Source organism: Ananas comosus, linkage group 19 (assembly GCF_001540865.1).
Source record: "Ananas comosus cultivar F153 linkage group 19, ASM154086v1, whole genome shotgun sequence".
Lineage (NCBI taxonomy): Eukaryota > Viridiplantae > Streptophyta > Magnoliopsida > Poales > Bromeliaceae > Ananas > Ananas comosus.
Window position 1 is genome coordinate 7,772,774 of NC_033639.1, and position 25,794 is coordinate 7,798,567.

Genomic DNA, 25,794 nt, shown 5'->3' on the forward strand with positions numbered 1-25,794 from the left:
ATAAAGACTTCTGACCCAACTCACTTTAGCAGATTGTATGGCTGGGTAAAGTTGTTAATACCAATCCGACGTACAGCTGTTTTTTTTTTTTTTTTTTTTTTTTTTTTTTTTTTTTTTTTTAAGAGAAAGGTGCATGCTAGCTACTCCGTTTATTTTTTTAAAAAATAAACTTAGCTGAAAATATGAATCAACTAAAATTCAAACTTGAAACTAACAAGTTCTTTGCCACTTACGCCAGGAACAGTCGGTATCGACATACAGCTGTTAATATGATTTTTGTTAACTAGCCAAATAGGTACGGCATTTGCGCCAAAATGCGAACAAAATTGACCCACAAAACATCCTCTTAAAACAGTTTGCCACGGTTCGCAACACAATGGGCGTTTATCAACAACACTTTTTTGAGCGCCATGCAACCATGCAACGAAGAGTAGGCATGGTTCATCTTTTATGCCTATCGTGAATCGACGAAGAAACGCAGCGACCTATTTCCGCGGTTTCTTCAACGAGCGTTCGATGCTCTTTTCTTCGACGGGTTCTTCTTCGCCACCTTTGTGATTTTTTCGGTTACCTCTGTTGCTGCCTGCCTTACGCTGTTGTTGGATTGTGTTTGCTGCTTCCTAACACCTTTCGAAGCTCGCCTGCTACCTTTCGGTTCGAAGTTTTCATCAATTTCCTCCTCATTACCCAACGAGCCTTCGGACTCCTCGTCGCCATTTCTCCTTGTTCTTCTAGATCTATTACCAGGCGGAAGCTCTTCAGATTGGGCCCCAGTAAGATTCTGCAACTCCGGCACATAAGCCGTAGTCTGCGCCAACACGGAGAGTTGTTAGATAGACAAAGTAAGCTACGTTTCGATGCATGAGGCTCTCTATGTGGCAACTTTTTTTCAAAACGACCCTATAAAATTTTCTAATTGAATTAAATAATCCTATGAATTAATTTTTTTTTGGCAAACTAACCCTCCTTTTGCCATATAGGAGCCGAAATTCTCTTAAAAACAGTAAACGATTCACCGCCTTACTAATTTCCCATAAAAACGGTGAATTATTCACACCATCTTTCGCTTATTTACAGTTTCTTTCTACATCCCATATATAATCCTAACAATCATATAAAAATTTCAATCAACAACCTGAGAATCTTAATAATATATCCATATAATCCTAACAATCAAATAAAAATTCTAATAATTCATGTGTAACCCTGACAATCTCACTTTTTCCTATTTCCCATATAATCCACGTACAATTCTGAAAATATCACTTTTTTCTATTTTCCATATAATCCACGTACAATTCTAACAATTTCACTTTTTTCCTCTTTCTCATATATAATCCTCACCGTTTAGAAAATTATGAAGACGGTGAATCGTTTACCATCATAATGAATACGGTGAACAGACCCGGAGGACTTTTAGAATGCGGTGAATGATTCACCGCCTTTTGAGAAAAAATCCTATGTGGCTCCTACGTGAGTTAGTTTGCCAAATGTAAATTTGGTAGGGTTATTTCGTAAATTATAAAATTTTAAAGAGTTATTTTGTAAAAAAAGTCCCTATGTGGCATGACTTACCCTGCCACCTGCTGTAATAAATTCGATTTTCTTCCCTGCAAGCAATGAGAATTATAATTAAACAGTCTCATAATGAAACTCGTGAATATCTCATCAATTAAAGGGTTGGGTGGATGTTTCCTGAACTATTCATCAGTTGATACATGTTGGCGAGAAAATTACAGGAACTATGAACAATCTATATGAGATTGAAGGATTCAATATAGTTCCAGAAATATTGGAACCCATTAACCAAGGCAACGAGATACGAACGACAGATAAAGCACCTAAACTGTATGAATTCTTTATGGTTAAAGTGGCAATTTTACATATCAAATTACCCATCCGTCACCGATTTGGTATTTTCTGAACACAGCTGGGATACCTTTTCGTTAGGTCCGGGTAACTTACGTTAAGTTATTCTAAGTTGATACTATTAATTATTCAAATTATTCTAAAAATTTACTACCATTTAATTATGTTTGCAACTCCTTTTAAAACTCCAAAAATGAAAGAAGATAAAATAACTACATAAGAATTCTTAAATTTAAATATATTTTTCAGCGATATATATCTATATTTGAGGCTCCAAGAACCGATGGCATAAGTTATCTTGAATGCATCATAGCACACTACGGTTAGTAATTGAAGCAGTTGAACCTGACCTATACGTATCTTAAACAGATGCAGGAGGAAACTTCAACAGGTTTGAACACATTGAACAGAAATGGCCACAATGAATCTACTATGTGCGATGCCGTGCATCAGATCTATTGCTTCAACATGTATACAATGGTGTATGAAAGAGAACCTTACCATTTACTTTTCCAGGCTTCTTTCCCCAGCGGAAGTGAAACAACCATTCAGCTGGAAAACGGCTGGAGTCAGCATCAACTTCAACAGCATATTCAATGACCTACAAATATCTCTTACATCATCTTGCCTCGAAAATCATAGACTGTTAAATCCACTTATATGGTGGTTTCCCAAATACTAAGAGACTGTCGAGTAATGAATGAGACCAATACCTCTTTGATGGATCGATGCAGCGCTTCACAGCTCTCCTTTGACAGGCTTGCAGCAAGTTGCAGGGGATGAATTCTCGCCTAGATAAAAGTGATGATAAAAGGCTCGATCTCATACTTGTTTTAGAACCAGGGTCTTTGTAGGGGTATTTATACAAATGAGGGTTATTTTGTCACTTGAAGGCTATACTTCAGGGTTTAATTCTAAGAAAGTAAACAACTGTTCAGACCATAATTATAGAGGGGGGGCACATAGGTAAAGAATTTCTTTTTTTTTTTGTGAGGTCATCATGCAAATCAAGGATTTATGTTCCTGTGTGCTGACACATTATGATACGAAAATATTTATTTTCTTTGATACTAATATATTATAATTGTTTATTATTTTTATCTGATGGCACCGTCGTATCGTGTCAATATCTTGTCGACACGGTATGGCACAGTGGGCACTACCTACTACCTAGGGATGTCAATGGGTACAGATACCCGAAATTTTATCCGAAGTTGCACCCGAACAGAGCGGATTTACCTGATGCTAAACGGATATGGTTTCAGATATGGACATCAAAAATAAAAACCCGACGGATATGGATTCGAATATAGATTTTGGCCGAACCCAACCTGAACCCGAATCCGATGCAAACCCAAATTTATTTTATATTATATATAATATGTATATAAAATTTTGATATTATATTTGAATTTGTATTTTAAAAATTTAAATTTAATGTAATATATTTTGAAATATTGAAAAGAGAAATAATTGTTTCAGGCTAGGATTTTCGGGTTCGGGTTTGGGTTTCGAATTTTTTGTCGGGTTCGGGTTTGGATATGGATTTTTAAAATCCGTCGGGTTCGGGTTTCGGGTTTGGAGTCGGGTTCGGGTTCGGGTTCGGGTTTTGGAAAATCCGCCCCGAATCCGACCCGTTGACATCCCTAGCACTACCTGTGTTGATGGATACTTAAATTCTTAATGCAAATGTATTCTTTTGAGGGGCATACACACAAATATTTATATTCGAGCATATAATGCAAAAATCCCTTCATTGTGGTGTGCCCATTCTACTGATCTTTCTGAAAGGGAATAAAGTAAGTAGAACTCTATGGAAGTAATGAGATATTGAAAGACAACAAAACAAATTTTATATGGCATATCATCATCAGGAACAAGAAGATTTTCAAAACTATCTGCACATGCCAAATGAGGAGGAAAGAGTACTTCAGTTCAGAAAATGCTAAACTACTAAAAGAATGTTACATTAAGAAGCATGCAAGAGAAGCTAACCTGATAAAGCACCTCATCCGCGAGCCAGTTACCAATGCCTGATATGTAACTCTGCATAGCAAAGTAAATTAAAACAAAAAAAAAAACTTGAAAGTTATATTCGGGTAGATAAAACAACATGCTGTCGTGCTTTTACCGGCCTGGGTGAGTAAGGAACATCTTCAAACTGATATATTTTGCTAGATACGAGCAATTTAGAAAGTAACATCACTGGGAATATTCGACGATAAATAGTGATAACTTGCCTCCCATTGGTCTGGTCAAATTCCTCAACCAGAAAATGAAGTTCACCAAATTAGTTTCCTCTAACCAGAGTGAAATTTTGCAATTATATAGTCAAACAATTGTATCGACAACTGATGAGACTGAATCTTCAATCATCGTGGATCTTCATAACAAGTGCCATTTATTTTGCTTCATAATCTGTATGAACCTAAATTAAAAGAATCATTCGATAAAACACTGAATCAAATTCACTATTTGCGATTAACAGTTTCTCGATGCTTTTCATTGCATAGAACGCATTCTTTTAACTCTTTTAGTTCTGCCTCCTTTATTGTATATCTACAGAAATCAAATTATTAAACATGTACTTGTACCAAAACAATCACTACACAAAACGCTTAGCATCTACTTGAAGAGTTCTTTAACAATATGTACCTAACCTGATCAAGTAGCAGAGCCTTTATAGCGATCTTCTTTTTGCTTAGAGAGTCTACAAATTCATTGACTTGCATAGGCTCAAACAGGGCATCTGGACCAAGCTCAGAAATCGGAGGGACAGACTCTGGCTGTAAATATATATATATATATATATATATATATATTAGTAAGACAATGAGAAAATTAGTTGGAATAATAGGAAAGCTTTAGATGGAAGTTGAATGTAGCGCACGAGGTAGATACATCTTCAAGGAAACGGACTTTTGCAAAACGTCTCTTATCAGTAAAGGAAAATTCTAAACCATCATCAAGCTGCAAAAGATGGTAAAAGGGAACAAGTTATATGAAAAGTCAAAAACATCAAATGCAGCCAAACTCAGAAGTAGTGAGTCAGGTAAACACATGGATTCATTCAATTAAACAGCTTCCTAGCAAGCAATCCAACTACATCTACATATTCTAGCACTGACAGACCCAAACATAGAAGATTTATAATTTTGAGAACATGCAAGAACTCTCGAGTACACGGATGACAAACGCGAAAAAAAAATCTAGTATAACCCACCTTCATAAGAAAGTATTGTTTAATTTAAATATTCAATAATAATATGGCTGCATGGTTTATTACATGTTTTTACACCCAAAACATGAGAAATATCTCAAGTAATTTGTAAGGGCCAAATCTACAAGTTGCTTGGCTTTTAAGAAAGTCTCCATGAGATATAGAATTAGGAGCAAATCAAGGTTTTACATGCATCTGTTGTTATGAAGGAATTTTTCGTTATCGGTTACAAAATTTGAATTCCTCTGACATTCCACCTTCCTGAATTCACCAAAAATCAATTTCTCCTCTGAGTTACTCATCGAGTTGAACTTTGTCTTGGTCTATTTACAATGATGCAAATCATCATAGCAAAGTCAACATATCGATGAATGGCTTGGCTAAAATCAGTTTTCCTTTGCAAGTCCGATCACCGACATAAGTAGAGGAATTTGACTTATACTACAATTTGTGTAAAAGTGATAGTGAAATAGTTAGTCTCGACACTAGGAAGAATTCACCTATGAAAGCATCAAAGGGCTCGCGTACGGAGCACGTATTGATGATTGATTACACTCCCACACTACGCCTTATTGCACTTGAGATATGTCAAAGAACATAAAACAGAAAGCATACTTGAACAAACACTTTGGAGTATTTAGAAGGCCATTCATCTGTTGAGCTGACTGCCGACCTGCAAACAACTGTCATATTTTCAGAGAACAGCTCCAGAAAAGGAGAGTATAAGAGAAAAAGATTGATCAATGAACAGAAAAGAACCACCTCTTGTACTTGGTTACCGGGACACCCTTAATGTGCATTTCGCCGGTCATCCCTAAACATACAGAAATAAAGGAGAAAAATGTGGGATTTCGCTTAATGCGTATGTATCCATTGATCAACAAAAGGGTAAAAATGTACAGGTTTTTATTATTGGCGCTTCATCAATTTTGATGTTTTTCGATTTAAATCATTTCAATCAATTAAATTGAGCATATTCATATTAAATTTGACAGTGATTCTGTCGAACTAACTATGTTGAACACTATTGACCTGATGGAACTATAGTTAACAGCTCATAGCCTACGAAACTCTTAATTTTAATGAGTGCCAAATCTATTTAGGAAAATACTTCAAATCAAAAAAATTGCATGAAGACCCCCTCAACTATAGGCTATTTTGACATTGCGCCCCGAAGCTTATCTCTTTACTCTATTTATTGTCACTCCCTCAACTTCCATTATTGAGCTATTTTAGTCAGATGAATTAGATATTTCGTTCGAACCAGTGGTTTCATTAGTTTTTGCTATCAAACAATTAACAAAAATCCATACTTTTTTTCAAGTAAAGAAGTACATAGAGCAGCAAAATTTCACAAAATTATTGATTTAAATGAGATTGCAGGCCCCGATGGAATTATTCGAACTTAAGGCATTCTGCTCTGATACCATATTAAATTAATGTTAAGCAATTATTTTTCTCCAAAAATTCAAGCTCTAGAAGAACAGTATTTTTAATGCAAAATAACTATTTTTCTCAAACTAAAGATTTTCTGCTCGAATACCATGTTAAAGTAATGTGACATAAACATTTCTCTCTAAAAGTTTAAGCTACAAGAGAACAGAGAATGGTGCTTTTAATTAATATTAGGTAAAAATGTGTAGAACATATCCAAACTATGAATCATTTGGAAACGGCTACCCAACCTTTCAAAAATTTAAAAATTCTCATATCCAATCTTTCAATTTGTTTGATTTTAATTAATCAGTGATACTTTCATTTCAAATTTAAAGTCAATTATTTAATATAATTAATTTATAGTTACGAGAATCGCATAAAATATATTAACTAAAGTCATGTTGCCGTTGACCGACTCAAATCAAAGAAATTAAAAAATTAAAATTTTGAAAGGTTAGGGCGCCTGTTTCAAAATGGTCGATAGTTCAGAAAATTTCGGTAAATTTTTAACATTAATATATTATCGGAGCTGGTTGCTTAAATTCCTCTTTTTACCTGTAGATAATATCTTTAAATCCAATCTCATTACTAACTCCAAAAAAAAATATATATTGAAGAAATTATTTAAAATCAGTGTAGAGCCTATGCTATACGGAGAGAAGATATCCTCACTCGCGCACGACTTTTCGACCCGGCCTTTGATAAAAATTATCCGTTGGGCATGACTTGCAGTGTCCCGCCTACGGGTAGCCACCCACTCACGCGCATTGAGTGTCCGCAGGCTAAACGCTGTTACATACACCGCTTCGCCAATCGATAAGCGCGCTGCATCTACAAGGTACAAGCAAGCCACATCAGACTCTCCTATATCTTTCGCATAGGCATCCAGTACTCACTCATCAAGTCGTCACGCAGCACCTCCGTCCTCACGAAGTGACACGAGGATTCGCACGCCTCCCCCCCCCACCCCCCCGACTTCTCTGACCTCTGCACTCACAAACATTAATACCGCTTGGCCGCCCATGCACTCCCGCGGTCACTGCCCACTAGAGTTGAGTTAGTATCCCGGCCTAGGCGTCTGAGGCGCCCCCTCCCCCCACGACCGCATAATACGTATTCACACTCCACAAGCACTCGAATGATTAAAGCGCACATACATATAAAGACCCCAAAAGTCAAAACACATAGCACCTCCTAATGCTGACTTCTGATAGCGATACGATAGCGGTCTCACCTCCCATACTAATCAAATACAAATAGAATAGGGGTGGAGGGGCAATTTCAGTGATACCTCTCCCAAAGTTTATAATATCATGGATACGCCTATAACGTTTAAAAATATCATATATGCCCTATAAATATAACAACAGTATCCACCAATATCCCTAACCGTTAGTTATATTACCTTCTACCATAGTTGTTAAATGGTTAAAGATGGGATTAAGAACTTTAAAATGACCTATTTATTACCCCTGCAACTATGCTCTTTAATAAAAATGAGTGGTGCTACTGGACAACCGCACTTAGGGTTGTACACTCCTACAACCAGCACTTACTTCGGCTCCAATTATCTTCCCATTAAAAAAAACACTTATCTGTGCTTGGCCCAATACCCCACACCCCACCAGTCCGATCCACAAAAGGTGTAGGATGTACCACCTTCAACCGGAGTCTCATCTAGACCTGTTTCCAATAAAATGTATGGAGACCCCTCAACTATTTCCGTTTTGAAACGGCTCCCTCACACTTTTTATTTTTAATTAACATCCGATTAACTTTTAGCTTTTTTAGCAAAATTAACTAAATTTTAGTGTTATGAATAAATAAAATTTTATCAAGGTTTTATGGATTTCACCAAAATCTAGTGGCTCCATTTCTATTTTAACTATGTAAAAAATTAAATAAAAATAAATGTTGCTAGCGATTTTTCGATCCTTTCTTTCAATCCTTGGAGCTTAAATTATTCCAATAATTTATCTACATTATAATGCATTAAACAACTGAAATATAATCATATTTACAGCTTTTTGAACAAACTCTCCTTTTTTTTTAAAATCGATAAAAAACCATGCATATTGATATAGTTACGTGTTTATTTTTGATTAAATAGGAAAACAATAAAATCTATAATTTCATTCAAAATTACTATACTGATTAAGCAAGTGAAATGCATACAGGTAACAAATTTTATCTGAACTTAAATTTTGAAGGGCCACAGCTCTAATGACAATGGCTGGAGTGGGATAGTTTCCAATTATAACGTACAAAGAAAATGACTCTCATCGTATTTCAAATTTAGTTATCAATTTGTGTCTATACCCAAATCGAACTGAAGCAAAACACCGAACAAAAACCAAAACAAAAATAATATAAAAACCAATACTATATATAAAATACAATTTTTATATATCATTTAAAATTAATTAATATTTATATACTTAAATAGTCAATTAGATTTCACAAAATTATCTTGACAATCACCTTTTATGTTTCTATTCATTGATCCAAGGAGCATAAAGCGGTACAAATGATATTTAAAATTTAACTCTATTTCAGATGATTTTAACGGATATTAAACTGTGAGGGCATTTGTGATAATTATTTAATATGTTGGAGAGTATTCGTGAAATTATCAATTTTAGAAAGGTATTTGATGAAATTAACAGATTCTAGAAGGGCATCTATAAAACTATCAATAGTTAAGAGGCAGTGCAGTGCAAGGGTAGAAATGATTTACACCATTATTCCGTTAGATTTAGAAGGGCATTCATGATATTTAGAATTTTGGAGGGCTATTGATGAATTTCAGTCTCCTATAGGGGACTCTATGAATTTTTTCGCCTTCTATATCCCTGTTCAGAAAGAGGTGAGTAGAGAGAGAGAGAGAGAGGGGGGGGCGGGGGTGTGGGATTAGGAGTGACCGGAAGTGGAAGGAGGGGAGGGGCGGGGAGTCGAGGCGGAGCCAGAGGTTCTTGCCCTGCGGCGGCGGCGGAGGATGGTGCGGCCGAGGAGGGAGGGCGACTGACGCCGACGCCGACGCCGACGACACCTTGGGGTCGTCGGCCACGCAGCACCCCACGATCCTCCTCCCCACGCAGTGCCGCTCCAGCGCCCGCCGGGCCGCCTCCACCTCCGGTAGCTCCGGCATCACCCTGGGAAAATATTCGGTCGGTTCCCACGGTCTTTAGTGCGGCGGCAGTACAACACGAAAAAATTGAGTGGAAGCGCTTCAAACGAGGGCTTTTTAGATAACATTTTATTTTAAAATATATCTCTTAAATTTTATTTACAAATATGGTCCTATAAAACAGTGAATCAAAAAACGTGAATCATTCACGCGTTTTAAAAGCGGTAAATTATTTACCGCTTTTTTTTTTTATATTTCTATGATGGTAAAAGCGATGAATGGTTCACCAATTTTTATTCTTTTTCTATTCATAAAAAGGAGTAATAAATGCTGAAAATCATTCACTGTATTTAGAGATATATTTTTATAATTATTTTTAAAAAATATTTTATATATTAATAAAAATTGATAGAATTATTTATAAAAAAAAATTCCTTCAACGACGCCTCCTTGGAGAGAGAGATTCTACAATATTTTCTATTAACACAACATTATTCATTATAGAGTTAGGTTATTATATTTTTATAGAAATAATTGCCTACATACCTCTCAAAACTTTTAAAATATCTTATTTATTTTTATTTTTTTCTTTTCAATATATCCTGCATATGATCCTCTATAGTTACCACCCATTAAATTAACTTAGATTAAACGTGAGTTAAATATCTATCACAGTTAAAAAAAAACTAAAATACCACTTTTATCCTTAACTTAAGGGCAAATAAAAAATATTGGTGATGGTAGAATGGTATATTTGAAAAGGCCAAAAAGCAAAATACTTTTTATGCCCTTAACTTAGGCTTCGTTTGGGATTGCGCGGAGCTTGCGTTATGTGCGGTAAGAAAGTACGTTGAAAAATGCTCTATTAGTTTCTGTACGTAATATTATATTCCGCATATCGCGATGAGTCCGTTACAATATATTTTCTACGGTCCCACCGGAGAACGCAGAAGCATATCTCTATATGCTTTTTCCTCAATTTCATTTTATCTAATAGCATTAGATATGCCTCGATACCAAACTAATCCTTAAGGGCAGGAGTATATTTGAAAGGGTAAAATAGTAATTTCATAGAGATAACAGAGTTCACTGTATGATAGGTTGGAATGTAAAAATGATATTTTCAATATTAGCCTTTTAAGAGGGATAAATCAGAAAGTTAGAGTTTCATAAGTATAGTTTTCTTTATAAATTTTCGATTGTTAGATCTACCTGTTTGACCATTTCCATCTATTAAATCATACTATTCAATCAACCACCCACTTAACCCTGTGAGACTGCTATCATCCTAACCGCACATTATTTCATCCAACGACCAAAAAATTATAAGTACAAACAGATCTATACTCATAAAGGTATAGTAGCTTTACTCTTTATCTATTAACAGCAAATCATATCTTTTCTTTTGAATAAAAAGTATAATAAAAATATTTTTTATTAATCATGATGGGACAGGTGATCCAAAAAGACCAATCTGATTGATTAGTGACGTCACATCCCCTTGTTGGGAGCCATTGATTTGTTATCATGCGATTATTTTGGCCGCAATACTAACCGTAATACTTGAAGGTATTGTTTAATTCAGGAATAAGCATAAATTGCTTATTCTTGAGATACCTGCACTTTCAAAAATAAGAAACAAAACTATTTTAGTGTTTGGATGGTTAAATTAGAACAGAGAGAATAAGAATAATTATAATTTTAATTAAATTTTTTATCTAATTAATTAGTTCGATTATTAGTTAAATTAATTTAATTAGTCAAACTATTAATTAGTTTATAAATATTAATTATTAGATAAACACATTAAATAATTAGTTTTTAATGAGCTAATTAACCATAACTAATAAATTAATTAATTACTTAACTATGTAAGTAATAGTTAATAACTTAAATATATTAGTTAGATTAATTAATAGGTTAATTCAATAATTAAAATTGTAATTAAGCTTGTTCCTGTTTTGAGAAATGGGAATAAGCTTGTTCTAGGAGGAAGGATGGAATAGCTAAATGAGAACAAGCTTTTTCCGAAGAGGACGATGGAACAGCTGTTCCACCCCTATTCCCCTTTATTCCTAATAATGGTGAATTACAATTTCTCTACATCAAAAATAATGTTTAGACACAACCAAAAAATGTAATTTTAAACAAAAATAAGCGTATCTTCCTAATAACTTTTTAAATGGATTTTTTTTTCCTTTACTAATGAATGATTTCACTACCACATATTATACTATTATAAAATAATAGAAATTCATATTGATTCATATTGAAAAGCTGCATAAAATCAAACAAAGTTGTAGCGCTATATACTATATTCAACAAAATAAGATACACTTAATTATAATTATTACATTTTCAACTGCATGTATCTCGAATTGTACTGTATTTACAATTACCTGAAACCAAATGGTCCCTTAGCTCAAAGAGTTGATACAACCTTTTTACTTTTAGAAAAGACTTTCCACTTTCATGATTCTAATATTTCAAAATAAGTTTCCGGGTGGGAAATATTTTTATACTAATAGATGTGGATTTATGAACATAATATTGTGATGTGATAATTGCATATGGTTTGTATATGTATGCGGTTGTATCTTGTACTTGTGCGATGCCTAGCAAATACAGAGGAGACTCTGTCCGCGTAAACAGTGGGTTTCCTATATTTGTGGCGTGTCGAGCATTCCCTGAGGTCAAGAATAAAAAAAAAAAAAAAAATTGGACACTTCCGCATCAATTCTTAACTTAAAAGGGACTTCGGGGCGTAACAAATTAAAGTTTTAGTTACGAGCAATATTACTAGCACTCTCCAAAGTGAAATATACATCTCACATCCTTCTCATCTAAGAGACTAAGATCCATCATTCTCTACTTGTCACATTAAATATATTTTTTTAACCAACAGTCATCTAGATTTTTATAAACTCTAGAATAAGGGGTGCGATATCTTTAACCCTTTTGAGGTATACAAGTAAAATTTTCTTTTAGTTACAAAAATTGATAACATAAGTGAGTTTATGCAGACCAAAAAAAACTATGGGTGTAAAATTTATATTTCCGAATAGAGTGTATGAGTTATATTACTTAGCTCTTAATTTTAAGGATGTAAGATTTACATTGTAAGAGTGTACAAGTAACATTTTCAAAATTTAAACCACAAAATGGTGAAGTGAAAATTTTTGTTTTTTGTTTTTTTTTTTTTTACTCTTAATTGGGCAAAGAAAAAGCACTTTTAACTTTTAAGCTGTTGGAGCGAAAAGCTGTTGCCTGTTTCCTTCCCCGCATCCGATCCCAGCTCCGCCGCCAAAAAGGCTAAAACCAAACCGAGCGCTCTCTTTCTCTCTCTCTCTCTCTCTCTCGTGCTCTCAAAAACCCTTTTCCTTTTCCTCTCCCACCTCCTCCTCCGCCTGTTCGAAACCCCTCCTCCTCCTCCTCCTCCTCCTCCTCCTCATATACGAAGGGGATCTCCACGGAGTTCGACCCCGCTCCACCCTCCTCTAGTAGGGCTCGGCCGCGGCGGACGAAACCCTAGCTCTCCCCTCCCTATGGATCGCCACCGCGGAGACCGCGCCGGCGACGGGCCGAGGCACTCCAAGGCGCCGTCCCGGTGGTCCTCATCCGGGAGCCCCACTAACCAGAGCCACCGGTACCCCCGCGGCGGCGGTGGCGGCGGAGGCAACGGAGGTGGAGTAGGCGAGGGTTTCTCCTCCTCCGGCCCCGGCGGCGGAGGCGGTGGAGGGCGGTACCATCCGTATCGGGGTCCGCAGGAGTACCCTCCCCCCGGCGGCGGCGGTGGAAGGTTCCGCGGCGGCGGCGGCGGCGGCGGCGGGCCCGGGGCAAGTCCGGGCGGCTTCGGTGCCCCCCCCATGCAGATGCCTGGTGCCAGGCATGGGTTTTCCGGTAGAGGGGGTTCTCCAGGTAGGTTGCTTTTCTTCTTTTTATTTGTTTAAATCTTTTATGATGTGATTTGATTTGAAACACTTAGGCTGATTTTGAATGTCAATTAAAAAATAAAATGAGTAAATTTGTTGGATTTAAATGTTTATTTGTTGTAAAGTTCTCTCTTTTATGTCAAATTTCCATGAGGATTGCTTGTACTTTAACCAGTTAGCGTTAACATGGTCTCATGATTGGTTTGGAATTTAATCAACCTTCTAGTTGTTATGCCAAAGCAAAGTGAGGCAAGAGAATGATTTAGTGTACAACCTCCAGGAGCCAACTTGGCTGTTAGAAACAATGTGCAATTATTTTGCATTGTAGCTCATTGTGATGTAGAAGAGACCTGCTAAGATTCCTCCAGATACGAAAAATGCCTAAGGAGAAAGATGATGCCTTTAATGTAGGGAAATTGTTTACGCAAGTCCAAGGAAGCATAGAAATATGTCATTACATTTTGTGTTTACAGGAAGAGAACTGTTCCATAGTTCTACAACTCGACAATCATGACAGTAAGATGGTAGTGAAACATCTCCTTGCATAAAAATGCCAACTTGAGCTACTGTTGTGTGCAAAATTTAGTCGATAGTGTTATGGCAGGCTTTATGTCGGTCCTTTTCTTGTAAAGGTATTTTAGAGATCTAGAATTATCAGATATATATTGAAGCTTTTTGAGTTCTTAAATTTCTCATTTTCCCTAACATCTTACAAGATAATTTGGTTTATGCCAAGGTACTTGTAACTTTGTAAGTGATATTGTTTCAACTTTTTATTGCGAAAAATTAAGTTTCGTGAGTATATTAAAATGAATTAAACTTTATGTATGCTATTTAATCACTTGTAGAAACTTGTTTATGTGTTACGTTTGAGCCTTTAGTCCGTATAAGCATATTTTAACTGTTGTTGTTTGTCGTCGTTACTCATAATTGTGGATGTTTTGCACAATGTTCAGATCATAATGATGGGAGCCACTTCGTTAAACTTTTTATTGGTTCAGTTCCAAGAACTGCAACTGAAGAAGAGGTGAGTAGTATCTTCTGTCTTCCCAAGTCCTTTTTCGTTTTCATCTTTACCTCAATTTTCTGTAGTGTTTATTTTCTCCCATTGTTCTTCCTATCAATAGATTGTAGTGTTATAGGTTTTTTTTTTTTTTGCTCGAGAGTTCTTGCTGAAATTTGGATATGGTCGAGGGTCAGCATATAGCTTGTCTTTTTCATTAATGTGGAAACTAAAGAGAAACATGTAAGGACGACAACGGATGTGGTGATAAAATAGGCTTCCTAATCAGTGAATGCAGGTAAAGAAGTAAGTTCTTGATGACAAAATTCACTCAAGAATAGTCAAGCGTTCCCCTTATCTTACTAGGCAGTAGGCACCGGATCTTAATGGGCAGTGTATGTTCCATTATCTTGACGACATTCGCTGATTCCTTGTGGTAGCTTTCTTGAGATAATAATGTGAAAGTTCCCCCCCATGCCATCAGCTATTACTTTTATGATCTAAATGCTTGGGTTTACTAAGGTTTGCATGTGCTGACTATCTGAAGTCTGAAAGTAACTATATGTTCAATAATCCATTTGCTCGTTTGGCACCTAATTATCTCAAGAAAAATCTGTAAGAGTTTATGGTACGAAACTCAATCCTTGTATAGCTCTCATGGGTCTTATTCCTGAGTTTACATATAAATGCAAACACAAGCTTGAGAGTTCATTTAAACTTAGAATGTCCACAAAAGACAATTGGGAGTCAACATGGAAAATGATAATTATGCAGCTTCAATATCCTGAGACAACTAGGTTTGTTTAAGCTGAAAAGCTTCATGTTTGAAAGATATGACATGTTAACTTCAAAAATAAGAAATTGTAGATTGAAAGCGAGTTCGAATAACTTTGGAAAACTAATTGTATTAGCATGCAAGAGAAATGTCAACTTGTGATTGAATCTGAAATTATTACCTGAAGGAGATTCAAGTTTTGAGAAGAAGAGGATGATTACTCACAGGGGATTAGAGTATTTACTCCATGCGGACAAACTAGAAGTCCTTAAAAGGATTCATTTATTCTCCTTTCCCGTTATTTTGTTCTTCTTTACTGATTCATATCTGGTTATGATTGCTCTTCTTTAGTAAATTTTAGTCAAATGCCACAATTAGTTTATTAGAACAAAGCCATTACATATTTACTTGTCCAATTTTACTACAATTATTGCTAGTGCCGAAGTTCATCTTCAACTAGATTTTTTTTTTTTTTAAGTACAAATCTGAATAGAAGTGTTTGTGCATACTTTGGACATTATGATAAAAACTTGCCAACTAACTTGAGTGGTAGCATTCTAACTTTAGTCGGTCTATAATCAAAATTGAGGCTGGTCATTTGAGGATGAACTTCTTATACTGAAAGGTATTATCTTTATATTATTCTCTTTTTGTGCCTATAGGAATTTCAACGGGTTGGTTCTTAATTGCATTAGCCTAAATTGTAATAACTGTGGTATATAAAACAACTATAAACAGCAGTTGGATCTACAGATTTGTTGGCAACTTCCTCTTATGCCAGCATATGCTTTGGTGTGGATCGTGAGGCCATTTTCAGAGACTTTGGTAGCCACTTATAAAGTCTTTCATGAGACTTGTCAAATTAAAGTTGTGTTGCAGCTAACCATTATTGTTGGAAAAGGTTTGTGTGATGGATAAAATTATCGTAATGATGATGACTAGGATGATCATGAGTTCAACATCAATGAAGGCTCTACAAAGGATATACAATCTAACATGATAGTGCTTCAAGTCCAACTATCTATACAAGAAGATATATATAATGATGACGACAAGGATGATCATGAGTTCAACATCAATGGAGGCTCTATAAAGGATATATAATTAACATGATAGTGCTTCGAGTGCAACTATCTGTACAAGAAGATATATATGAGGGAGGGAGAGAGGGAGGGAGATGCATAGGATTTACTATGTGGTGGTGGTGGTACTATTATGGATCGAAGAGCTAACAAATTGATAGTATAGAGAGAGAGCTTCATAATGATGACCAGAAGGATGATCATGATTTCAACATCAATGAAGGCTTTATAAAGGTTATACAATTAACATGATAGTGCTTCGAGTGCAACTATCTGTACAAGAAGATATATATGAAGGAGGGAGAGAGGGAGGGATGGAGGGAGATGCATAGGATTTACTATGGTGGTGGTATAAATTTTAGAGAGAGAGAGAACTGAATCTCTTTCTCTCTCTCTATATATACATACACACACACACACATACATACATACATATATATGCCTGTTTGAATTTTGTAATATGTCAAATGATTGCTTTAAACATCTATTATTGTACGCTTGACCTTTTATTCATACTTTTTCAATCATTTCATTTAGCAATTGCAAAATCCTGCTATTTTCTTATCTTGTTATTTTTTTAATAAGACCTTGAAGAAGTTCATTGATATCTATTGATTATGACCCAAGCTTTCTGTTCTCGGTTCTCATCTTGTTTATTGTGTGCTTGACTTATCACAGCAGATTTTATGGATTGTGTCATGTAATAAGTGCCACTAAAATATACTTTTCAGATTCGGCCCTTGTTTGAGGAACATGGTGATGTTATTGAAGTGGCTTTAATCAAAGATAAGAAGACCGGACAGCAACAAGGTATGTTATAAATGTTTTTCGTATTCCGTTGTGTCATCTATTCTCTCTCTTTTCAGGTCAGTTGAGGGATGACAGGAGCTATAAGGTTACATCTCCTCTCATTAGGTTTTGGAACAATTGTCATCAGTTGTAGATTTTTCTTCCTGTTAATCCAGTGGAAGACCTGATCATGGAAAGGTTGAAAGTTGACTGATCGTAGCACTTAAATCAAGATCACTCTATTACTAGTCATTGCTGCTGGGCTTTCACCAGCATCAAGCAAGTTGATAACATTGGGTTAGATACATTAAGTTTTCTAGAATTCATATTTGATAGTGTTTGGTCCTCCGCATTAGCATGTGACTAAAAGCGGATATCATGTTTCTGCAAAATGCTGAACACTGGAGTAGAAACTTGATGAGATTGTTTATCTCATAATTACATCTTTATGGTCAAGAGATTTCATTTCATTCTCTCAATGGCTTGAGATTTCATGATTGCTCTTGTTAATGTTGGATGATTTTGAATGGTCTTCAGTTCTTGATCTCACATGGTATGGCACTTCCTTTTGCTGAACTGTATGTTCTTTGTATATCTGGATGCCAGTTTTCTATATGGATGTTTTAAGGCATTCCTTTGTTGAAAGGTTGGAAACCATTTGGATTACATGCTCATGCATGAGCTGCTCTCCCGTTGTGTTTCTACCCTTTACTGCCTTGTGTTTGCCTCTTCTTGGCGTAGTCATGGATATTTTGTGCGCAGTGAATGTGGTATTAATCTCGTTGGGTTTTGTGTGAATGGATTTGCGAGTCTGTGGTGTTTTACTTCATGGACTGGACGAGAATGGAGGACTTGCGTGCTTGATCCATTATCGAATTAATCTATAGATGATGTGTTTTCTGTGCTTATGTGGTGTTGGATGAGACTTCCATTTAAACGCTGTATTCATTATATAACTTTTTGTTGAATGTGGTGTCTGGTAAGTGCTAACATTTAAACCCTAGGTGCTAACATTTCCTATTCTCTGTGAGACATCTGAAAATGAGCCCATTCGTTTTAGTTGGTTTTTTGTTGCCCAAATCATATGCAGTTCAATAGAACTGTCATTAGCACTTGAACTTCTAATTGGGGTTGGTGTATGACGAATTTCTTAGTTGTATAATACTTCAAGATAGTGACGGCATGATGTTACTCTATTGTGTCTTTCTTGTGTGATGTGGAAATGCTCTTTTTGGATGAGAATTCAATTTAAATGGCCGTATTCAGTGCAGAACTTTTTGTTGAATGTTGTGTCTGGGAAGTGCTAACATTTCTTTTTCTTGGTTGAGACATCTGAAAATGAGCCCATTTGTTGGAGTTGAGATTTGTTGCCTAAATCATATGCAGTTCAACAGAACTGTAATTAGCACTTCTAATCTTGGTTGATGTATGACTAATTTCTTAGTTGTTTAACACTTAAAGATGGTGATGGCATGATGTTACTCTAATAGTGTTGGATATTTGTGTGATGTGGAAATGCTCAAATGTGTTACACATCTTTGACTTTCAACTTTAACTTTTCAGGCTTCTTTTAGTGAAAGGTGGGTAGTGATTAACTTGTGAATCTTCTGCTGTTTGATAATGGATGTCTTAGTTCAAGTTTAGATAATGTTATTGTGCTTACTTTTGTGAGAATTGAGAATGATATTGTGGATCATTCGTGTATCTTGGCGTGATGAAAATCTGCTGCTACCGACAACTGCAGTTGGTTATTATTTTCCGGGCATAAGCCAATGCTATTGTAGATCTGTTCCCAGTGTCTACATTTTCTTTTGACACTTCCATGTTGCATGTGAGCAATGTCTCTGTTTTGGACTGCGTTCTCTAATAAGTGGACACATCCTTGGTCTGCTGTTTTACAAGATTAAGTGCTCTGCTGTCCTCTTACTGGATGTGTTTGTAGTACATGTTTGCATTTTAAAATTGACTGGTATAGGACTGAGGCAAGCACAAATGTGACTTGTGATATCGGTCCTTAAACTCTTGTTAAGGGGCTCCCTAGTTCTCTGGAAAATTTTGAGTTCCATTGCAGTTGTTTTTACATTCTGAAGTAAATTTGATTTTGGTTTGTTAGGTTGTGTGACAATTTTGTTCTTTGTTCCCTTTTTTGCAATTTTATATCGTTAGAACTTTTATTGTGTTTCACTCTTTGGGAACAGATTATGCTATTTAGTCTTTGGTTGTTCTTACATGTTTGAAGATCATTTCAGCTTTAGATATTTTGATTTGAGTTGCTCTAGGATATACTGAATATGTACTCGACCGACTAAGGATCATAAGGATATTGACTTTGGTGCCTTTTCAGGTCGCCTATTGTTATTTTATCAGGTTTGAATCTTTCAATTGAATGAACTGAGGATATAGATCAGATTGTCAATGATGATGAAACTTGTAAATGGCTGAATAGTATACAAGCTTCCAAAGAACGTGCTCTAATGCATAACAACATCTCCTTAAATGTTGGAAAAATGAGGACTTTAGGCTCTTGCAGACAGCTACATTCTGTGTAGCTTGGAGATTTAATGCATTTAACAGTGGCTAAGTGCTCATAAATACCAATCCAGCCGCATGATTCTTAATATTTTTGTGCAAGTGGTGCAACTTCTATGTTTAGAAGGTTTTTGTGGCAGGGAACAAAGTCTGTCTCGCTTTTCCCCTTATTTGGATATGGCAGATTCTTTTTGATCACTCTTATCTCTTTTGTTTCACTATATGTTGAACCAAGAATGTAGCCATATCAGGTCTTTCAAGGATTCAGACTTGCCTGATTTCTGATTAACAGATAACTGCTACCAGTCTTGGATGCCGTTGTTATATCACTTGTGTTCCATTAATGCGTTAGTGTTGTTCATTAGGTGTTAACTTGCAATTAATTTAATCTGCTTCTATGTGTGGAATTTTGGCTATGTTCCTTTTTTGTACTTGGCATACCCAATGGGTCATAGAAACATAAGACCTTTTGTACACTTTAGATGCCTGATGACAAAAGATTCTCAATAAATCTGACTAGATTCTTTTGTCTGAGGTTTAACCAACGATGGTGAGCAGCATCTTAATTTTCTTGTGCTTGGACTGTTCGATCTTGACAGAAGTCACCATTGTAAGGTTGTCCCAGTATTGTAATTCTTGGATTGTGATTCATGAAATACTGCTTGAGGTTCAATGGCTTGGATGAGCATATGCATGAGGTGGCATATTAAGAAGTTCATCTTCTTCTACTTACTGGTTCTGAGTGCTTCCCCAAATAATGGAGGGGTAATGCACAAACCAATGGGTTTGTGCTTTTATTTAAGTTCCAAGGAGAAGCACAGTGACCAATGTTATTCTGCTGTTGACCACTGAGACCTGTTCATGCTGTACTTGGTTCTCAAATCCTATAACTAATTTCTTGTTAAACATTGTTTATTCGTTTTTAAAGACCTTTGAGGTGTTCCATGTAAACTTTTTTGAAGTATCTGATGCATAATAGATGGAAGCTTATAGTTGATCTTGGCTGTTCTAACCTTCTTTTTTTAAAAAATCATGCTGTAATTCCTATGCTCATAGCATTTGTACAAGAGAATTTTTGGTAATCTAGTAGAATCAAGTAAAACCTTTAATTTCCAGGATGTTGTTTCGTCAAATATGCAACCTTAGAGGAGGCCGACAGAGCCATCAGAGCTTTGCATAATCAAGTTACTTTGCCTGGGGTAGGTGTTCTTTCCTTGTCTTGATTCATCTTTCTTTGTTTATTTCTTTTTTTTTAATGGATTATAACTTGAGTATTAATCTGGTTTCATCAGGGAATCGGCCCTATTCAAGTTAGGTATGCTGACGGCGAACGGGAACGCCATGGTAAGAATTTAGTATTGTTGAACTACATTTATAACGAGTTCCTCTCCGTCTGACGCCTTATGAGACATGGCCTTTTTTCTTGTTCTTTGAATTTACATATTTGCTTCCATTACTTGTTGAGTTCTTATTTATAAATTTCTATCTCTAGGTTCAGTTGAACACAAACTCTTTGTCGCGTCGCTCAATAAGCACGCATCTGCAAAAGAGATTGAGGAGGCAAGTATTCTTTAACACGGCTTCTCCTTTAAGAAGTTCTTTCTGTGGTTGGAATGGGTTTTCTGCATGCACTGTGCTATCTTTTCTTTGTATTTCTATCTTTTACAAAGACTTGAATGCTGTTTTTGTGTTATGCGTTTTGCAGATTTTTGCACCATATGGTCATGTTGAAGATGTCTATATTATGAGAGATGCTATGAGACAAAGCCGAGGTCTGTCCTTTGACATATACAAAATGGTTTGATGAAACCTTTTCTTTCCATATATCCTTGTTACTGTTCTTAATTCTTATTTCAATGGAACATGAAGGATGTGGATTTGTGAAGTTCTCAACAAGAGAGATGGCAGCAGCAGCTATGAACGCACTTAATGGAACTTACATTATGAGGGTAAATTTGCTTTGAATTAGATAATGCATTATTTGCTACGGTTGTAAATGATATCATTTCTATTGTTCTAATATTAGGGATGCGATCAGCCTTTAATTGTACGGTTTGCTGATCCTAAGAGGCCTAGACCTGGAGAGCAAAGGTAAGCTTATTTAGATCTGTATCTGTTGGTTTTGCTTATTTTAGTTGCCGACTTAGCTGGCTATAATAGTTTGTCTATTTTTAGAAACTTAGCCTCTGATTTTTTTTTTTCCCCTTTGTACTTCAAGCCTAAAGTTTATTTCATTCTTTAATTTGTGATGTTTATAGGGGCGGTCCTACATTTGGGGGTCCTGGGTTCAGTCCTCGATCAGAAGCCGCATTAGTTATTAGGTCTGTTTTCCTCCTTTAAAGCAAGCTATGATGAAGAAATTCACCGTGTAAATGGGTGACTGCAGATGATAAGAGCTATTTCATGATAATATTCTTAAATGTCATTCATGATAATATGCTTAAATGCCTAACTTTTAATATCTCATTCTTCAGTATGCAAGGGTTTATAATTTTATGCACGCCATTCTACCTTTACTCGTAAACTTTATAATGTTTGAGGAACTTTGTAAGGCCACCTTTCGTTAACAAGAAAACTGCCACACTCACATGAAATGATGTTGCTTGGGAATGCATTGCATTTGTTTACTTTGTTAGATACTTATTTGGTTCATGTAAATAGAATTAGATATCCTTTCATTTGGATACTACCCAAAAACTTTGTTCTCAGTTTCTAACTGATAGATGTACTAGTATCATACTCTCTTTGCATTATTTTGTAGAACAATCCTATTTTTCTTGTGCTTATTTTTAGTCTGTTTTTATGGTTGACTTTTGAATTGCTCTATTTTATTTTTATTAGGCCAACAGCCAACCTTGACGAGCCTAGGGGTGGTGGACGCATGCCACCTGACTCTTGGCGTCCGTTGAGCCCGCAGTCACTTGGACCTTCTTCTCAACTTAATAATAGTGGATCCAACAGTCATGCGACTGCAAAAGGTGGTCCTGCCACGACATCATCAGATAATTCTGTATGCATCGAAACAATTGTCCATTAAGTTTTACCATGTTATATGATACCAATCTTTCTTATTACTGCCTTCTTTTGTTTATTTTTTCACGTTGTGATTAATATAGGCTGGTGTCTTTGGACCCTCTGGTTTTCCTGCCAATGGATCCCTACCAAGTCACTCTGCTGCACCATCTTTCCCGCAATTGGTACTTAAGTCTTGTCTCATTTCTCTCTCTCTCTCTCTATATATATATATATATATATATATAATTGAGCTCCTATGCTTTTAAAATTACCTAAGTCATTGGTGCTTGTAGGTTTTTGGTCTTTGGATGAAGGGATGTACTGTTAGGATGATAGTAGTCCCCTAGGGTTGAGTAGGTGGTTGGTGGAATAGCATAATCTAAGGAGTGAAATTAGTCAAAGGGGTAGATCTAACGATGAGAAACTTAAAAGCACCAATTGCTTCGTGCTTTTAAAAGCACTATACCCGTGTATATATATATATATATATATATATATGCTAGGGCTAATATACTCTTATGAGTAAAAACCCTTTTGTACTCATAAATTTTCGGCCGTTGGATGAAGGAATGTGTGGTTAGGATGATAGCGGTCCCCTAGGGTTGAGTGGGTTGTTGGTTGAATAGTCTGATCTAACGGGCGGAAATGATCAAAGGGGTAAATCTAACGATCGAAAACTTATGAGTACAAAGAGGTCTATACTCATAAGAGTATAGTAGCCGGACTCTCTCTCTCTCTCTCTCTCTCTCTCTCTCTATATATATATATATATATATATATAGTGGATACTAGCAAGTTGTTGATGGCCTGTTTGGCTTGGTTGGAGCTTATGCAGAAGTGTTGTTTGAGTTTAGCTATTTGAAGAATCACTAGAGGCTTTTTCGTTGAAATCTCCTGAACATCTTTATAAAATCACAAAAGATCCAGAATAAAACCTTATTTTAGCTTTACATTGAAGATTTTGCTTCTGGGGACTAAAACCTTATTTTAACTTTCCATCGCAAAAGATGCAGAATCTTTTCTTTATAAAATTGCCTGATTTCTGGAAGCTTCTGCTGCTCAAGTCGAGAAGTTGTCCAGAAGCCTGGCCAAACAGTCAATTTGCAGTGTGAATTCGCTTGTATTCTTGCATTTCACAGGGCTTTAATCCTACTATGGGACAAGTCCGTCCTATGATTGGCCAGCAAATATCGCCATTGCAGAAGCCATTTATGTCCCCCCAGAACTTTCCACACCCTCTTCAGTTCCACAATGCTCAGCAAATGCCAGCGATGCTCTCACAGGCACAAAATCTCCAGGAACCAATGCAACAACTCCAGCTTCAAAACCCTCAATCTATTGGCGTATCCTCTTTCGGTCAAACCCTAACCCCACAACAGTTACCCCTCGGGGGACAATTTCCTGCTTCACAGCCTTTGATCCAACAGAACCCCTCGGCTGGTGCTATGCAAAATCCCTTAGCCGTACAACAACAGCAAGCCATGCCTGGTGTGCCTAGTCAGCAACAGTTTCCTCCTAACATCACACCGCAGCTGCTTCAGCAGCAGCCTATGCAGCAATTGCCTTCGCAGCTACCGCAGGTGCTTCTGCAGCAGCAGGCTCAAGCTCTGCAATCGAGTTATCAATCTTCACAGCAAGCAATTTTGCAGCTGCAACAGCAACTGCAACTAATGCAGCAGCAGCAGAGTCTAAATCAGCAACAAGTTGCTCAGGCTGCTGCCAAACAACAGGTAATGCATACTCGAAAAGGTTTGTTTTACAATTTGTTTTGTTTGTTGGAGGATTTTTCAGTTCAATGTCTTTGTGGGTAGTTTCTGTTATCGAAATTTCTTGGGCTATTTGGATAGCTAGTCCTTGAAATTTGACTCGAAATTCAATTTTGTCCTCACATTTTTCAATTAACAACTCTGAAAGGTTGTCACTGTTTTAGTTTCATCCTTGGGGTTTCAATTTCGTCCCTGAAGTTTGATCTTCATTTCAATTTCATCCCCTAAGTTCTGATTTTGATGAAGGAAAAATCTAATGATGGTGCTGACATGGCACTTTTTAAGATTCTAGACTACCTGAATGACTTAATTGTTATTTAGAACAAACTTTAGGGACTAAATTGTTACAATTCAAGCTATGAGGGATGAGATTAAAATCCAAGTCAAAGTTTAGGGACTAAATTTGTTTTTTAAACTCAATTTTCGATTGATCTTTTATCTTTAGCAATGTTACTGATACATCCCATAGCGGGGTGTATATCTTACACCNACCAATCTTTCTTATTACTGCCTTCTTTTGTTTACTTTTTCACGTTGTGATTAATATAGGCTGGTGTCTTTGGACCCTCTGGTTTTCCTGCCAATGGATCCCTACCAAGTCACTCTGCTGCACCATCTTTCCCGCAATTGGTACTTAAGTCTTGTCTCATTTCTCTCTCTCTCTCTCTCTCTCTCTCTCTCTCTCTCTATATATATATATATATATAAAATTGAGCTCCTACGCTTTTAAAATTACCTAAGTCATTGGTGCTTGTAGGTTTTCGGTCTTTGGATGAAGGGATGTACTGTTAGGATGATAGTAGTCCCCTAGGGTTGAGTGGGTGGTTGGTGGAATAGCATAATCTAAGGAGTGAAATTAGTCAAAGGGGTAGATCTAACGATGAGAAACTTAAAAGCACCAATTGCTTCGTGCTTTTAAAAGCACTATACCCGTATATATATATATATATATATATATATATATATGCTAGGGCTAATATACTCTTATGAGTAAAAACCCTTTTGTACTCATAAATTTTCGGCCGTTGGATGAAGGAATGTGTGGTTAGGATGATAGTGGTCCCCTACGGTTGAGTGGGTTGTTGGTTGAATAGTCTGATCTAACGGGCGGAAATGATCAAAGGGGTAGATCTAACGATCGAAAACTTATGAGTACAAAGGGGTCTATACTCATAAGAGTATAGTAGCCGGACTCTCTCTCTCTCTCTCTCTCTCTCTCTCTCTCTCTCTCTCTCTCTATATATATAGAT

General features: G+C 36.3%; 1 protein-coding gene and 1 pseudogene across 1 annotated transcript in view; one reads left to right on the forward strand and one right to left on the reverse strand.

The window, feature by feature from the left end:
• On the reverse strand, positions 202 to 9,819 carry LOC109725008 (annotated as a pseudogene).
• Positions 12,986 to 25,794, forward strand: part of LOC109724720 (flowering time control protein FCA) — a gene marked incomplete in the record, with an annotated part of 16,810 nt that continues 4,001 nt past the window's right edge. Inside the window, 13 exon segments of the mRNA XM_020253638.1 lie at positions 12,986 to 13,571; positions 14,542 to 14,612; positions 17,177 to 17,255; positions 20,880 to 20,962; positions 21,056 to 21,107; positions 21,256 to 21,323; positions 21,469 to 21,535; positions 21,633 to 21,712; positions 21,790 to 21,854; positions 22,022 to 22,084; positions 22,605 to 22,773; positions 22,880 to 22,960; positions 23,918 to 24,508. Coding sequence (XP_020109227.1) covers positions 13,199 to 13,571; positions 14,542 to 14,612; positions 17,177 to 17,255; positions 20,880 to 20,962; positions 21,056 to 21,107; positions 21,256 to 21,323; positions 21,469 to 21,535; positions 21,633 to 21,712; positions 21,790 to 21,854; positions 22,022 to 22,084; positions 22,605 to 22,773; positions 22,880 to 22,960; positions 23,918 to 24,508 — 1,842 coding nt within the window.